This window comes from Mytilus trossulus, chromosome 7, assembly GCF_036588685.1.
Source record: "Mytilus trossulus isolate FHL-02 chromosome 7, PNRI_Mtr1.1.1.hap1, whole genome shotgun sequence".
In the NCBI taxonomy this organism is placed as follows: domain Eukaryota; kingdom Metazoa; phylum Mollusca; class Bivalvia; order Mytilida; family Mytilidae; genus Mytilus; species Mytilus trossulus.
The window spans coordinates 80,450,932-80,469,479 of NC_086379.1; the positions used below are offsets into that span (position 1 = coordinate 80,450,932).

The following is an 18,548-nucleotide window of genomic DNA, read 5'->3' on the forward strand; positions in this document are numbered from 1 at the left end:
GGAGGCGTCCTTCAGCTGGCCATCAAACAAATATATATTAGTTCAGTGATAATGAACGCCATAATAATTTCCAAATTGTACACAAGAAACTAAAATTAAAAAAAAAATACAAGACTAACAAAGGCCAGAGGCTTTTACCTTCAATTTAAATTATCATTTCTTAAATTTCTAATCATAATATTTTGTACAATGGTTATGATAATAAAGATATAGCGCAGGTACTAAAATTTCCGTGTTGTATATATGAAATTAACAGGGATAACTGAATTCAGGTTTATTCTTATCAGATTAATTTCAGTAATTTCTAAGTGTTTGAATATTACACATACATCTCAATGATATATACATTAAAATAAATAAAACCTGTAGGACATATTTTTTTAATTTAACAATTGATGAACTATAAACTGGCAAACTAGTGGGAGGTTAAGCTAGCTATAAAAACCAGGTTTTACCCACAATCTTTTTTGGGAAATGCCCGTATCAAGTCACGAATATGGCAGCTGGTTCATCAAGTCGATCGCTTGATTTTGTATTATGAACCTTGGAGTTTTGTACCTTTGTTCATATTGTTTTAGAGTCAAATTATGCATTTTATGTTGCATGATCCGTTTATCTGTATGTTAAATAGCACATGAGCGACCAATGTGAGTATAAAAATCAAAATAGAAATGATAAATTGTTTAATTGGAATTATAATTTCTTATTGTTTACGATACTTGTTTATACTCAACACTCCTTTTTTGAGGATTTGATCGTTTTGTGATTGTTAGGTTCTTCCATTTAACGCTGTTAAGAAAAAATCAATGTAAACTATTCATTTATGGCACATTTTATATTTCTTTACTTTTATTTTAAGCATACCAAGTCAGGAACATGACAGTTGTTGTCCATTCGTTTTGGTGTTTTTTATCATTTGATTTAGCCATTTGAATAGGGACTTTCCGTTTTGAATTTCCCTAGGAGTTCAGTATTTTTATGATTTTACATGAATTTATACATAAGTAAGATGAACGGAACTTTGAAGAAATGGACGTCACTATTCCGTGGATACCAACACAGATGGGTGATCCTCACTAATGACGGCTGTCTAAAGTACTACGAGGTAAAGAGAAATATCTATACCGTCTTAGAGGTCTTTAAGCTTAAAATGTGCATTTTAAATCGTTAGTTTGTCTAAAATTGACACTATCACGTCAGTTCAATCTAACAAGGACACATGTGAAAAATACTTAAACCTCTCAACTGATCTCGAAGTCTCAATGGTCGAGTAAGTTTATTTCTTATATCAAGGCAGTGTCGGTGTTGAAGAATTCGCCAATAAAGTTATGTCCATAGGTAATAAAAAGGCAAATTTGACCTTTTTTCTAATTACAGGATAGGTTGGAAGATGAACAGAACTTAAACATGATATATAGAAAAGCAATCGTCTTGTTAAGTTATATGATTTTCGCTTAGAAAATATTTCAAATATACGTGAGTGTGAAAATATGTTTTAAAATATATTCAACTCATGCCCTTTTTTCTCAAGAAAGTTATCCTTTATATATTTAGACAGAACCGGAGGACATAACAGAACCACCGAGGGGACAGATAAAATTATCAGTAAGTACCTTCGAAGCGGAACATAATTTAATATGTGTTAAAAAAAAAAAATGTAAGACGGATTTGGTTTTGCATTTCACTATATGGTAATCTCTTTATTTTCATGACCATTCAAACTTATAGTCTAGTTATGAGCCGAAAGTGCAAGCTCCTCATTGGTAGTCGAGTACACTAACTTCCCCCTTGTTCAATTGACTTGTCGTCATCTAGTTGTTATATTGAGGTTTATCAGAAATAACATTTTTTCAGTGTTCGTAAGTCGTAAGCTGTTATCATTCCAATTCAACACTAACGACAGCGGTGAGTTAATGATGCCAAAATATGACTGACCTACTTACTTTTGTACTAGAATAAACAAATTTGATCATTTAAAAGCGTGATTTGTTGTGTCAAACGCTTGACTAGAAGTATATAAAAGACTGCACTAAATGTATCTTTGCGCTCCCGAACTAAAGAGACACATACCGAATATGTACACCGTTATATATGTTATGCACAGTTTGATTTCCAAATGTACCTTTGTATTTCCTCGAGTGCTTCATATGACGTTTCATATCTAACCGATCTACTCTATATTTAAATAGTTTTACATTTCATTATACTTTTTAACAGATTAATATGATTTGTAGATTTACTACTATGTATGTTTTTTTCGTGTACATATACAATGTTGAACAGTTCGTATTAGTAGTGTCTTGTATATGATATGATATGGTATCAAGACCGGTAGTATCAAGTGAGTCTTTTTGAAAATTTGTTTTAGTCATAATGAACTTATGAGGCCCCGCATGGGGGGGTCCTAGTAATCACATAATCACCATTTTTTTGCCAATATAATCACATAATCATTAAATATTTGCTTATCTTTAGTAATCAAATAATCATAAACTAAAACTACAGTCCTAGGTAATCAAATAATCATGAAATATTTGGCTTAATAATCAAATAATCATTAAAAAAAACGGCCAAGTAATCACATAATCAAAAACCCCATGAGGGCCCTCACTTATAACATCTTTAGTTAAAGATAGTAATATCATAATTATCAGAATACCGTGTTGTAAATTGATTCATTGTGAAACATTTTGGTACTGTTTTAAGTTTGCAGAAATAGAAAGGAAAGATGAAAAACGATTTAAAGTGATTTCAAACGAAGGACAGAAGTTCAGTTTTAGAGGTAAGTTACTTTTACTCAGCAAAATATACGTGATCACATGTTTATATATCGTGAATACATATCATTTCTTTTCTCTTGTGGATATTGTAAATGTTGGAGAGAAAAAAACAATGTGTTGTTGCATACCAAAATAGGTCTTGTTGGAAAAGGAATGATGAATTAGATGCCTCGTGTTAGGAGAGTTACATACTCTATCAATATCTGCACACGAACGATGTATTGCGTCAATTCTTTTGGGAACCTGTCGGTGTTGTTTTCCACAGCTAATTGTCTATCGCTACCTGAAATAAACTTTTTCACTACCAGTCCAAGTTATCCATCCTTTGTCCATTTCTACAACTTCACAGAAATGTCTTATTTGATTTTTTTTTTTTAAATATGTATGGACTGAATGAAAATGAATGTGAGACACATAACAAATAAATCAATAAATTCAGTAAAGTTTCATACTTAATGAATACGATATTAAAAAAAGTGAAAACACAATGTAAATTAAAGAATTGTATCTTGATGTTAAAGATCCTCCTCCTTCAAATACATTTAAAAGCATGTTCTGTCATTGTTACATGTATATTAAACTATACTCAGTCTCAAATTATTTCAATTTAAAAGCCGAGAATGAAGAAGAAGCTGACCAGTGGATAGCTGTCATTGAAGAAATCAAATCAGGAGCAAGAGATGATCTGTCAGATGTAAGTTTCTAACCAGTAGTTTCACTACCATTTTTTTGTGGGACGTATATTAGTCTGTGCTGTTTATTTAAGATTTTTCTTATTATCAAAGCTGTTATCCTAATGCAACAAGGGAAAGGTTTGGTTAGCTTGCTTGCTTTGTTTGTATAAATGTTTGCTTAACATTTTTATTAAGATTGACATCTGCAATCAATAGACAAGCATGTGTTTCAACTTGTATACATTGCTGAACTTCCAACATAAACCTTTATAGTTATAATGTATAAAAGCTTCGGCCCCGCCTTAGTATCTATTGATAGAAGATATCAATCTTAATAAAAATGCTTAAGCAAAAATTTATACAAACAAAGCAAGCAAGTCAACCAAACCTTTAGTTTTTCAGCATAAGGAAACAGCTTTAATCTAATCAGAGCTTATGGTGACAAAGATACCCCAGCTATGCATTTGATTTCAAATAACAACACCAAGGTGACGTCGGACACACAGGCACTTGTATCAGAAATAAAAAAAACTCTGAGACAATTGCCTGTGGTCGGACAAATGGACAAACAGACATGCACATAAACTGACACGTGGGGTATTAAAATTAATTGTTTAACCAAAATATATATATTATATTCGGAAACGAAATAGTTGTAAATCCCAAGCTATTTAGTGTAGATTATATGTTAAAATGAAATTAATTGTATTTATCAAAGGAGGAAGGGAACGAAGAGAAGGACGAAACAGATTCGGTACAGGATAATGAAGAGAATAAGGAGGTTGTTACTCAAGGTATTTTATTTAACTTTTTACAAAAGTATAGAAGTAGTTGCTAGAATAATGTTATGCAGTAATGCATGTATTCCCCATCATTCTTTCCAATAATCAAGGCTTCAATCAAAATGGACAAATGCAATATGAGTTGGACATACTTCTGCACAACAACGATATATTTTATAACGTTTCTATCAAAAAGTAAGCACAATACAAAAATATCGAAAAATGTACTAATAATTAGGACACTCAAAGTAATAAAAATACACGAAAAATACTTACTTGAAACATGATTTCACTGATTTGAAGTTAACTTTATATTATATAATTTATATTATATTTTTAGTTTTGTTTTCCCTTTAAATATTAACAGATAATTGAATGATATTATGCTTGTAATTGGTGTGTAAGGATTTCTGTGACCCTCCTTGCTAATAAAAAAGTTCAAGTTGAAACAACTGAATAATGCAATTCTTTAAAAGTATTCAATTTACATCTTTGCTGTGCCATTCTTTAAGTTCCGGGACAGTATATTTCATCAATATTCTACACTCCTCTTTTCTTTGGAAACCCACAATTTAATTATAGAGTTTATCTATTTAGTTTTCCATCTACCACTCTGCTCATCAATTTCCAAAACGGCTAAGCTTCTGTTTAGTCAGACCTGTAGGTAAGTAGAATGGCATTTGATGTTGAAACAGGAAAATGTCGTTACTTTTGATTCAGCTGTCATTTAGAATATAATCTGTTATGCTGCTAGAAATGTGAGCATGATATTTCTTGCATTACTTGTTTCATTGGCATATTTATTTTTCAGACATTTGTTTCAATAGATTGCAGAAAGTAATTTCCTTCTGTTATGCTTTTTCTTTCTAATTTATCAATGTAAATGCTTCGTTAAGTGCTGCTATAGTGTTATGATATATACTGCTAAATATTTTACAATATAACTAGTTCTAAATGTTAAAATATATTGCTTTACGTTATGGTAAAGATTAATTCATTTGAACAATAGATTCATTAACATACAAGTGTGAATCTGTTTGGTAATCTTTGTTTTAACGTGGAAATTAACAAGTCATTTTAAGTTAAAACAAAGTATTTTTCAGAGGAAACTAATTTCGAAAGAAGATTTACGTCGTTGAAAGGAGTTGTCAAAACTATAATGTCACAAGAACAAGTTACAGCACAATTCCGTAGGCTAATGATTGACAGCAAGAGGTACACATATGTAAAATGGAAATGTCTAAAGTATCATTTGTTCGGGTGTAATAAAATCTGCTATGTTATTTCAAAATTGTGGTATTTGTCAACATAAAGACTTCACATGAAGCATTCGTAGGGAGAAATCAAAGATCATTTTGCAAAAATAGTAAAAGTATGGAAAACAGTCAAATTACAAAAATACTGAACTCAGAAGAAAATTTAAAATTTCTTCTTCAAATGGCTAAATTAAAAGCTCAATCACTTCAAATGAATGGATAACAACTATGATATTCCTGACTTGGTACAGGCATTTTCTGAAAATGGTGGACTGAACCTGGTTATAGCTAGCTAAACCTCTCACTTGTATGACGTAACATCAAATTCCATTATTTTGATAATGATGTGTGAACAAAACAAACATACATAACAGATAAAATGACAACAATAGGGATACAGCAGTCAACATGTGTAAAAATCTTAATCACTATAAAAACAAAAAAATATGTACGAAAGAAACACAAAAAGGCATACAGACAAAGCACATTAGCACAAAAAGATAGACAAGAATACAAAAAAATGCAATAGCACAATAACACAATAACGGGATGTTTCAAAGAAACAGAAAAAAGCATATCAACAAAACACATTATATAATTAGAAAAATTGAAAGACAACCAGAGCAATTTCAATATGAGATAAGACAAGCGACTCTGTTTTTTCTTCTTTTTTTTACTGCTTTGAAGGCATGTATGTAGCTTATATATGTATTTCTTTTACTAGAAAATGATCATTCATATTCGTGTTTTTTAATTATGAAAATAAATGATGAGAAGTGTGAACTTTTTCTATAAAAAAATTTGAACTGTTCCAAAATTTTAAATCAATTTTACTATACATTTATCAAATTATCTTCAAAATGCTATATGTAGTTAGAATTTGGACATAATTATTAAACTATTTAATGTGGTACATGACACTTTATGTACTGGAAGTTGAGATATCCATAAGGAGATTCAGATTGTGGCTTATGTAGAAAACTATCTATGGAAATCAAGCAGGAGCAGTCAAAGTTGAATCATTTTAAAACAAATTTAAATAATTGAGGGATTCTTTTTCAACCATTATTTAATTATATAATTTTCTTTGTTCAACATTTAAAGTGTTCATAATGTGTTTGACTATATGAATCAGTAAGATTTTTTAAATGCATAGAAGAAGAAGGCATATTCTAAAAGCATTTTTCTGAAATTTCATATTTCCCCTTACATTTTAATCATGCAATTGATATGAGAATATCTTGATAAGTCCTAATCATGATTAGAAAAGGATTTAATATTGGAATGTAACGTTTTTCAGTGTATAATAATTTTGCATCTTATTTTTAATTTGCTTAGGAGAAATTTTCAAGTCGTTGCTGCAATTGATTTTGGGTCTAGTTATACATGCTGTGCATTTTCATTTAAATCTGAGTTCAAAAAAGATCCATTGGATATACATGTCGTGACAATTGATGAAAGTCATAAAGAACCAACTATTCTACTGCTAAATCAGGAAGGTCAGTTTGACTCATTCGGATCAAAAGCAGAAGAGAAATTAACACAGTTACAAAAAGAGGACCCGGATGGAGCGAACGATTGGTATCTATTTCGAAATTTCAAAATGCAGCTTTATAATAATAAGGTAATATTGACTTGCATGTCTTCTATACACGATACTCGAAATTTGATAGTAATTCTGAAATAAAGTTATAAAAATTTAAGTCTGTGGAATGCCAACTTTTTCTAAGTTTTCGTCGATTTAATTGTATTTTCGAAAATATTTTTGACCAAACAATACTTTTTGTCGATTTTATCCATTATTGTTTCATTGTTCTTTATAGGGACTTTCTGTTTTGAATCATCCTAGGAGTCAGTATTTTTGTGATTTTACCTTTTTTATAAATGGTTTAAAACCTAAGAAGTCACAGAAGACCAAACCTTATGCTAGCGGTTTTGTTTGTTCATAAGAATGTGGCTATGTACTTTCAGAGTTTGTCAAAACTGTTGAAGTTTAAAGACTTAGGTGGAAAGTCAATGAAAGCCGATTATGTGTTTGCACTATGTATCGAGTACATACATAATATGGTAGTGGAGAACATTTTTGACAAAGATAGTTCTTTAAAAGAATACGATATCCGATGGGTGTTAACATGTCCAGCAATGTGGAATGAATCAGCCAGACAATTTATGCTCGAAGCAGCAGAAGAGGTATTAAAACTTTTGTTTTTCATTCTATCATGTTTGCATACATGTATATATTCAATTCTCCTGGCAAGTATTAAGGATAAATAGTGTTATTTTGTTCTGTTCTGTCTTTTTTACCTTTTGTTATGAATTTACACTCATTTTTGATGATCTTGGGTGAAAAAATTCAGATATTTCAGAAAATTGTTTGAAAGAAACAAAAAAAACTAGGCAAGATCTTGTATATATTTTTACTTTGTATAAGTATTTAACGAAATTTACCAATGTAACATCGAAATAAAATCACCATATGAAATTCACATAGTTATTTGTATATTAAGACAAATCCAACATGACTTCTTCCCACAAAAATTCAAGGAAACTGTGGAAAACCGATGTCCCAAAAATTCATTACACAAACCAAAGTAAAAACCAAAACACTGAAAGGACGAGACAGGGTACTTCGATAGAGTAATCGTTTCATGCTTAACATGTGTCGAATTTACACACTACATCAATTTTACAATCGGTAAAAGGACACCCATACTGTACATCACGTAAGTTCACTGTATATAATCTACACTGATATACGTTTGTTCGGATACATCAAACATACCCGCGCGGAGGTAAAGAATGACATCGGTTCAATGCTGAAATATTCGTTTATCATTGGGATCAATCATTTTGAGTATATCCTTGTGGATTAATTCAGGTAAAAATCGAATATGTATATTTTTCAGAGTGGCATTGATAGAAAGAGCATTACACTAGTATTAGAACCAGAAGCGGCTGCAATTTGTTGTAAATGTTTAGAAACAGACAAAAAATTGAAGGGAACCAAGGGAACGCACGTGTTTGCAACGGGATCAAGATTTCTCATTGTTGATCTAGGAGGTATTGTTATCAATTCCAACCAAAAAACTTTGATATCGTTTTATTAGATATTTTGAAATGTTCTGTTGAAAAAAAAGAGGCCTCAAAAATACATCTTTTTTTTTTATTTTAATGAAATGGTCGCTAAAAGTTTCTTAAATTTATTGCAAAGCATATTTATGTGAAACAACTTGTTTTCGATTAAAATCTTATATTATTGAATGACTTGTTTCAATAGTTATCTCTCTTTGAAAGATCTCAAAAAGCTCTATTCTTTGATAAAAAACATTTACTTTTGAAGAAAAGATGAAATCCTATCCAAACTTAGCTGTTGTTTTTCTCACATCATCTTATGAATCCGCCAATTTATTTCTATCTTTATTACAAATACATAACAAACGTTTCTAAGCTAACTTGTTAGGCAAATATATGTGGAAGGCTTTAACTCAGTATGTCCTATCCTATGCAAAATCATTGTGAGTTTAAAAGGACACATATTTGATTGATTGATGAATGCTTAAGTTTTAATGACAAGTATCAAATGCAATGACATGATGGTGAGACATGAATAATTCTACATTTTTTCTTTATGTCGACAATGGAGGTCAGAAAATCTCTTGATAGGAAATGAATTAAAATAAGATGATATGCAATAAAAATAACTGCAAATAAAAAGGAAAACAAAATAACCTTATATATTATATAGGTGGAGCAGTGGATATAACTGCTAATGAAGTTTTAGAATCTGGACAACTTAAAGAGATCTACAACGCTTCCGGTGGACCTTGGGGAGGAAATATGATCAATCATAAAATATGGATCGTAATCTATGATTTTTTTGGCAATGCTGTAGTCCAAAACTTTAAGAAAGAACATGGAGACGATTATTTACAAATGATTCGTGCAGTAGAAGAAGAGAAGAAAAGTTATGACTTTGATGAACGATTCTATGTCGAAGTTCCTGATTCTTTGCTTGAAGAAGCTACCAAATTGAATGCTGAACTTGTTTATGACAAAAATAAAGATTCTGTTAAAATGGTGAAAGGTAGATTGCAAATCGAAAAGAAATTGGTAAACGCCATATTCAAAGAATGTATCGATACACTTTGTAAAAATATAAAAGATTTGCTAGGCAAAAAGGAAACAGAAGATGTATCTAGTCTTATAATGGTTGGTGGGTACTCGTCGTGCACTATATTACAGAAAACCCTTAAAGATATGTTTTCAGATCTGAAAATAATATACCCACCTGACCCGGAAACGACTGTGATAAAGGGGGCTGTTATAATGGGTCACATGAATACACCAATTGCAAGAAGATTAGCACGATATCACTACGGAATTGCAATCAATTCTGAACTTGACCTTGTCGAGTCGTTTAATGGATCACTTGCGGAACAAACAGATACTGAACCAGAGTTTCTCGCTTTTATTAAGAAATTAGACCCAATTAAAGTAAATGACGTCATCGCTGAGTATGATGTTCCTGTCAGTTCTGGACAAGAGAAGGTGATAATTGAGGTGTATGCATCAGACAGCAATATTCCACCGAAAGTTGTTTCTGATGCTCACTGTAGAAAAATAGGAACAATACGTATAAAAATGTCAAACATAAATGACGACACCATGCTTAAAGTGGGTATGTCCTGTGATGGGACAGAGTTTAAAGCTGTAGCGAGAGATTATACCACTGGTAGATGTTTTGCTGGAATATGTAGATTCTTAGAATGAGAAACTATTAAAATCATGAGGGTTTGTTGCAATGTAAAGATGATAACAGATGTGTATGAAATTAATTAGCTCATTTCATTAAGTGTATATAATTGTCTCGTTATAATACTATAGATAACCAATTTATTATTCTCCGTAATGCATTGAAACCGTATATTACTGTTTCTAAATGTAATCTACAATCTGGGAGTTCTTTTCCTAAAACTATTGTGATGGACTGAAATTATAACCAGTGTATTATCTAATAAAACATTTTACAAATACCGTTTTTCTTGCATTAGTAAATGCGATTACACTGTTTAAAATAGTCATTGTATGTACTCGAGATTCCGCCAATCTAGACGCACCCCTTGATTGATTGCAAGGGTACAGCGGATCCATGTACACTCCCTAAGGATTGATCTTTTAGTTAGCTCATATGCATTTATCTTCAATAAATCATCTTCTTTTAAAATGAACCAAAAATTAAATGTGTGTAATGCCTTGTGTACTAGTACATATTTTCAAATGCCCTTTCAATTAACTTGAGTAAGAAAAGCACATACGATACAAATGGTGAATAACAAATCTAAGTGAACAAACTGAAAGATAGACGACACTATATAGTCACGCCGGGGAAGGAAAAGACAATCAACTGTAAACCTGGATTATAATTTAGTACGCCAAACGCGCGTTTCGTCTACATAAGACTCATCAGTGACGCTCATATCAAAATATTTATAAAGTCAAACAAGTATAAAGTTGAAGAGCATTGAGGATCTTAATTCCAAAAAGTATTGCCAAATACGGATAAGGTAATCTATGCCTGGGATAAGAAAATCATTAGTTACAAGAAAAATTCAAAGTTTTGTAAACAGGAAATTAATAAAAATTACCACATTATTGATATTCATGTCAACACCGAAGTGCAACAACAAAATGCACAGAAACTAAATTAGCCAACACGAAACCCACAAACTGAGCTCTAATATATCTCTGCTAATAAGTAGAATGTCAATAGCAATTCCTTGACGAAAAAGGGAAAACGGAGTGTAGCTACATCACATACAAGTAGGTTTGTAAGGGGTCGTTTGTGGCAGATATATTCCTAAACGTTCAAAGAAATCCGGAAGACGTCTGTAAGACTTTCGAAAGGGACATTTCTTTACAATTGATATATATTGAATCAATAACTTCATCGTAAGCAGCAATACTCTTTCGGGATAATTAAGATTTGAATAACAATTGTGGCAATTTTGTATCAACTTTGGGTTGCATACTCTATCAACAGTGGCTGCAAATTGCAGGTGATTGGCAACCAGACATCTTTATACTTAAGTTCGAATGACTTGGATGTTAGAAACTACGGGACATGGAACGGCCTTCAACAATTAACAAGTCATCTATGAAATGCTCAGACATTACACAATTTAACAAAATGTTGTTCGGTGTGAGGCAAGGCTTTGTGTTGATAGCCTTACTTTGACCTATAATTGTCTACATTTACACATTGTGAATTTTCTCATTGGCAATCATGCCACATTTTCTAATTTCTATATGAAATAAAACATAAAAAAACGGGCTGATATATTAACAAACCACAAACAATTAAGATATATGACATAAAGCAAGAGCAACTACTGAATTACTTGCTCCTGACTTGAGACAGGCGAATATAGAATATGAGCTCGCAACCCTCCCACAAACCTTGGACAGTGGTTTAACAGAACAAACTGTAAAAAATCAGTTGGAAATGGGTTGACTCATCAGATTTTATTACACACGGCAGAAGAAACGACTTGAATAAAGACAAAAGACATGAAGTACCCATCTCGAATGTTCGCAGTTAATAAAAGCTACTTCAAAGCTAGTGAATCAATTATGTGTTTTCCCATACATAAGTATCAATCAGTACACATATTTAAGAATGACACTTTGAAGTCCCATCCTTCATCGAATATAGAAAACAGTCAAGATGTTTTTATTGCACGAAAATGTCGGATCGAACTAGTGATAAGTAGATAAAGGAAGATGTGGTGTGAGTGCCAATGAGACAACTCTCCATCCAAATAACAATTTATAAAAGTAAACCATTATAGGTCAATGTACGGCCTTCAACACGAGCCTTGGCTCACACCGAACAAGCTATAAAGGGCCCCAAAATTACTAGTGTAAAACCATACAAACGGAAAACCCAACGGTCTAATCTATATAAAAAACGAGAAACGAGAAACACGTATATATTACATAAACAAACGACAACTACTGTACATCTGATTCCTTACTTGGACAGGTGCAAACATTTGCAGGTTTATATATGAAAAACATATTTTTTTAATAATCAAGTAAAAGTCTAGTTATCATTGGAATATGGTGGTTATTTGATGGGAAAATTGAATAAGTCACAATTGGTTTCTTTTGGTTTTCATGAAGAGACACTGGAAATGTAATATTGAAGAACCCGGTTTCAATTCTGATATGAAAAACGTCCTATATATATACATTGATCGTAAAATTCTTTATCTTAAAGAACATGAAAAAATTATGCCTATCCCATTTCATTAAAACAACCACACACAAAAATGAATGAATATCTAAAAGATATTGCATGAATAATGAAGAATTTCACAATTATCCTTGATATAAGTCTATGATTAAAAATCTATCTTCCACAGTATATGAGAAATTGACTGATGGGCGATGGCTACCCTTTAACATGTTTTTGACTGAAAAGTTCAACCAACATGATTTATTTTGTTAAAGTTTGGTTTAGAAAAAAACCCTGAATAAACTAACATCGAACTTTAAGCATCTGCTTTGGGTGTAAATTTAACATCTCTTACCTATTAATTATGATTGTACGCATGTCACTATAAGCTTTTGAACACTGTACATACTGATTTGGAATTAAAGTATCGATTGATTTCACATGATGAATTTTGAGTTGTTTACCTTAGAATATAGATTTTTGTTTTACATTATGAATTGCATTGTTTTTACTTCTATCTTTTTTATATTTAATTTTGAAAAAATTACGTTCAACATACATACGACTACTATCATTTCCCCAAAATGGCAGGTAATATGCAAGTCTTTTTTTCTTTCTTCTTAATTTGTAGTCCTTTAACTATTTTGAGTGATTCCATATTTAGCCGCATATAATAACTGACAGATCGCTTAAAGTTTATAAAAGTATTATTTGGTGGTGTTACTATACGTATAATAAACAGATAAAACACCGATGTTGATATTTAAAACTAGCTCCTTATAGTTACCGATGAAACTAATAATCGATATTTTTATTAAATTGTTCGTAAATCGAAGTTCCCGTTTATTTTTTTCGGAAATTTAAACTTTTTGATGTTTTTATTGCATGTTTCATATCGTCATTTTTTAGAAGGTTTGAAGAAAATGATAATTGTGATAACTGAAACGGTTTCTTATATAATTTTGTGGCATATCTAACTTATTTATTTCCTGGTAAAGCAAGAACTAAAATATTTTCTGTTTTAATTTAATTTAGATGGTTTAGATAAATAAGGGATATCAATCTTGATATAGGAGAACAGTTCAATTGCGCTATCAAGAGACAAATGTGTATTTTATGATTGTTGGTCTTATTTTATTGGTCAGCGTTGTGGCACCCAAAATGTTTATGCAGTTATAAAATCCTTTTCATGATGTCACAAAAGCCACATTATACTACAGGGAAACACTTCGATGATAGGTTTGAGTTGGCACGGTAGTAATTAAATTTCAGTATTTAGTTTGCTCTTTTGTGTACCCTCCTTAAGTCAATGTATCTGAACAGTGTGATTGGACACAAATACAGTATCCACTGAACATACTTTCGAAAACTGAGGGATGAATCAGATGAAAAATATTTTTTGAGATTTGTTTCAGATTTTGTATTTACTGCATGATTCAAGACCTTAAAGCACTATTGATCTTAGGTTCCAAAAAAAAGCAACAACTGTAAAACAGGGACGAAAGATACCAGAGAGACAGTCAAACTCATAATTTGAAAATAAACTGACAACACCATGGCTTAAAATTAAAGACAGACAAACAATATTACAGAAGACATTACATGCAAAACAAAAATCTAAGTAACACGGACCCCACCAAATACTGGGGACGATCTCAGGTGCTCCGGAAGGGTAAGCAGATCCTGCTCCACACGTGACACCTGTGGTTTTGCTCATGTTTTTTACATAAGGTCATCATACATATTCAAATTCATTTCTGAATATAATATTAAAAGTACTTCAGTTAACCGTGTATGTAGAATATGTGGTAGCGTTAGAAAGTGATGAAAATTCTTAAAATGCTTCCATTATACCTATAGGCCAAAATACTGCCGTGCCACCTTTACCCGGACATTAATTAAACTTCATTTCACTGGAATTTATATATATGATATTACATCCTAGTATCTATATATTAATAGTTATCGAAGGTACCAGGTTTAGAATTTAGTACGTAAGACGTGCGTTATTTTTTGCGGAGTTTATTCGGTTAAAAACTCTTCCTTTTCAGACAAGTTATATGATTCTTGTCTTTGTGGTATTTGAGCGTAAAAACAGAATTACTTCGTTCCGCAGTCATTATAAGTTATATATCGAATCGGGATGATTTCAGATCGCTAAAAAGCAGCGTATAAACAGGTAAAGGAAGATGTGGTATGAGTGCCGATGAGACAACTCTCCACCCAAATAACAATTTATAAAAGTAAACCATTATGGGCTAAGGTTGAACGTCAAATGTACATGGAATGGGAAGGGAAGGTAATGCTGAGAAAATGGTACAATGGACATGTTTTTATTAACAAACGCGCTTGAATATGTATTTTTTGGTACATAGAAGTATTAATATTTTCAAACAAATCCGACACTTTCATAGTTGCTTGTTCATTTAGATCGTCACTGTCTCATTGCACAGCTGTAAACTACTGTTGCCTTTATTATTATGTATTATGTCTTCTTTTTTCATTGCTATTGTGAGTAATTCTATTTTTTAAATTTACTTAATAAAAATAACGTTCGATATTTAATCATTGTTAAGCATAGACAACGAAACACGTTAAAAAAATCACTAATTTTGTTAAAAGCTTAAAATTATCTCACATTATCTGTATTTGGTCATGGCAAAAATTGTTCTAAACTGAAAAACTAATGGAAGAACAGTTAACCAAAAAGTAAAATAACAAAAATACTCATTTAAAAAGAAAATTCAAATGTGAAAAAAGTGGATTGAACCTGGATTCGTACCTAGTGAAACCTTACAAATAAGTTATTGCACAGAAACAAATATAACGACTGTTACATGAAAAAATCTTAAAAATCGAACTTCTTTTTCATTTTGCTTAAATTATAATTTCTATATGTGTTGATACTACAGTATATTGATATCTGTACGTTTGAAGGTCTCTTGTTTATAGAAAGTATCTTGATCGATCTTAATTATTACTTTTTTCACAACCGTATTTACATGTATACCTAATTGATCGATAGTAAGAGGTGAATGATTTGTTTAAAAGCATGTCAATATGCATCAGGTCAGGCATACAATTTTTTAAGTGCGACTTCATATCTTTATTGGAGCATTTTTTTATGAGTTCTCTTACCTGAAGAAGTTTAAATGCAATTAAACTTATTAAATTTAAGAACAATTATAAAAAAAAACATATACGGGCATGTACCCCTTTTAGGTCTTTAGTATTGCTCTTCTATTGTTAATGTTGCACTGAAATCACTTAAAGTGTTTCACTCTACTTATTGCAAGCCATAAAAAAGTTATTACCCATGGAAATTTTCATCATCTAAAAATATTTAAAAACGAAACATGATGTGTATAAACGAGAGTTTTACCGTATGTCAATTAACCTGTCAATGTATTAGAAAGAATAACTGATCAAATATTTTAGGTATCGAAAAAAATAATACTTATCTCGTTACAGTAAAACACTAATAATATTTTATTCAGTACAATACTAATAATTACTTCATGCGCGACGCGCATTTCTAAATTAAATGTGATAATTGGTCATTTGTCGAATATGTTTTTTATTACAATTTTTTAGATCTGTATTTCAATAAAACTCCAATGGAAATATTTTTATATTTTTTTAATACTACATACATCTTATTCAATATTTCAAATCGAAACCAGTTTCCAATAAAGATGGATGATTTTTTTACAAAGAATAAATCCTTAATTTGAACAACTAAATTATAAAATAAAAATGATGAAACTAAAATCAAATAAAAAGGAATTCATTGATGCTTTTTTAATTTCAAATGTACGCATTTTTAACATTGAAGACTTGACAAGCTGTACTAAATTATTTTTTGTAAATTTTAACCAGCGATTGGATTAGACGTTTTAAACAATTCATTTAATGTAGAGAAAATATCAGAGTCCCGTCATAGAAAAGTATAATGTTTTTCAACTGCGCATTTAAAAAAAAAAGTATAATTATGACAAATCAATGACTTATATTGACCTACTTATTGAGTTCATGAAAATTCCATACATTCGGAAACATACAATTTCAAAGTAACACCCAAATCTTCTATTTTCCGTAAAACGTTTCCTCAAAATATCACATTGTTGGTGTGTTATTTTAGTTTTAATTCTAATATTCAGTGTTTAAAACACCAAGCATTGATGGTTGAATTCTTTGGTTTAAAGTTATGTAAAGACAATTGGAGGGGATAGAGATAAATAATAACTGCGTATTTATCGTATATTATCAGTAGTTGTATATTTAATGAGAAAATGTAAACATATATATTATGTCCAAGGGGAAAATTACAGTCATATAATGTTTTAACAAGATTTCCGGATGAATGCATATTACACTCAACTATTTGCTATTGTGTATCGACAACTGCATTATGATAATTTTACTGGAAAAGGAAATTTTTCTCTTTGGTTTGATCTAGAACAAATGCGTAGTATGCTTTTAATTTATTACCCATATGCATTAAAGCAAGACATATCGAACTCGGTCTTCGGGAGATATGTGACAGGGTAAAAGTGGACATCACGTCTTATTAACTTATTTATAAAATTTACAATTAAATTTTATATGAAATAAATAAATTCAATTATTTAGGTAAAAATGGGATAAAGAAATAAATGTCTAAAATTTATTAACATGTAAAGATTTTTGTTTACAAAGCTTTTTGTGTTATAAGTGAAAAATAAGCCATGTAAGTGTCAAATAGACTTTCACAAAGAAGGAAATAAGACTTTTGATAAATAATAGATAAAGTCACAGCTTAACATAGTCTTTAGATTTCTTATGTAAAATTAAGATTAAATGGTAACATGACTGAATGGTTCAATGTAAATACTGGTTTAAAACAAGGCTGTGTATTGTCAACAGTAATGTTTAATATATTTATTAATGATTTAATTGATGATATAAAGTTGTTAGACATTGGTATTAATATTGATGGTGAAAAATTATCTATCTTGCTGTATGCCGATGACATAGTTTTATTAGCAGAAAATGCTGAGGATTTACAAAAATTATTAGATGTTTTAAATGTATGGTGTAATCATAATAGTTTAAAAGTAAATTTGAGAAAATCAAATGTTATACATTTTAGAAATCCTTCTATAGCCAGATCAGATTTTCATTTTAGTTTAAATGATGAAAATATTGAGTATGCTTCAAATTACCAATACTTAGGTTTATTGTTAACAGAGTTTTTAGACTACCAATTAATGGCAAAAGCTGTAGCCAGGTCAGCAAGTAGGGCATTAGGTTTACTTATTGTTAAATGTAAAGCACATGGTGGTTTTCAGCACAATATCTACACAAAGCTATTTGATACGATGGTTTGGTCAGTCATAAATTATGGCTTGTCTATTTGGGGCACGAGAGATTTCTCGTGCATCACTGCAGTACAGAATCGCGCCATGCGTTTCTACATGGGTGTGGGTAAATATTATGGAAAGCCAACGGGGTCAAAATTCTTACTTCGTAACTTGTCAATTTGTAACTTGTAACTGTGTAATTTGTCAATTTGTATATTGCTGTTTTGTAACTTGTCGATTTGTTAAATGTCGATTTGTATATTGTCAATTTGTATATTAATGTTTTGTAACTTGTCGATTTGTTAAATGTCGATTTGTATATTGTCTATTGCTGTTTTGTAACTTGTCGATTCGTTAATTGTCAATTTGTATATTGCTGTTTTGTAACTTGTCGATTTGTTAAATGTCGATTTATATATTGTCTATTTGTATATTAATGTTTTGTAACTTGTCGATTCGTAAATTGTCAATTTGTAT

The 18,548-nt window shown here is 30.8% G+C and overlaps 1 protein-coding gene across 1 annotated transcript; it reads left to right on the forward strand.

The window, feature by feature from the left end:
• The first annotated feature begins 985 nt into the window (after positions 1 to 985).
• Positions 986 to 10,514, forward strand: LOC134725948 (heat shock 70 kDa protein 12A-like). The gene is made up of 10 exons (XM_063590266.1): positions 986 to 1,105; positions 1,555 to 1,605; positions 2,707 to 2,782; positions 3,395 to 3,474; positions 4,173 to 4,248; positions 5,340 to 5,451; positions 6,831 to 7,116; positions 7,464 to 7,682; positions 8,399 to 8,552; positions 9,238 to 10,514. Exons 1-10 carry the CDS (start codon positions 989 to 991, stop codon positions 10,260 to 10,262), a joined length of 2,196 nt encoding a protein of 731 aa, XP_063446336.1. The 5' UTR covers positions 986 to 988; the 3' UTR covers positions 10,263 to 10,514.
• The last annotated feature ends 8,034 nt before the right edge of the window (positions 10,515 to 18,548 follow it).

What these genes read in the sequence shown, in the direction of transcription:
- LOC134725948 (XM_063590266.1), top strand. Translation starts at nt 989, where the DNA reads ATGAATTTATACATAAGTAAGATGAACGGAACTTTGAAGAAATGGACG. An exon ending in CAAGAGATGATCTGTCAGAT is followed by an intron (nt 3,475 to 4,172) that starts GTAAGTTTCTAA and finishes TATTTATCAAAG; the next exon opens with GAGGAAGGGAACGAAGAGAA. An exon ending in TAAGGAGGTTGTTACTCAAG is followed by an intron (nt 4,249 to 5,339) that starts GTATTTTATTTA and finishes AGTATTTTTCAG; the next exon opens with AGGAAACTAATTTCGAAAGA.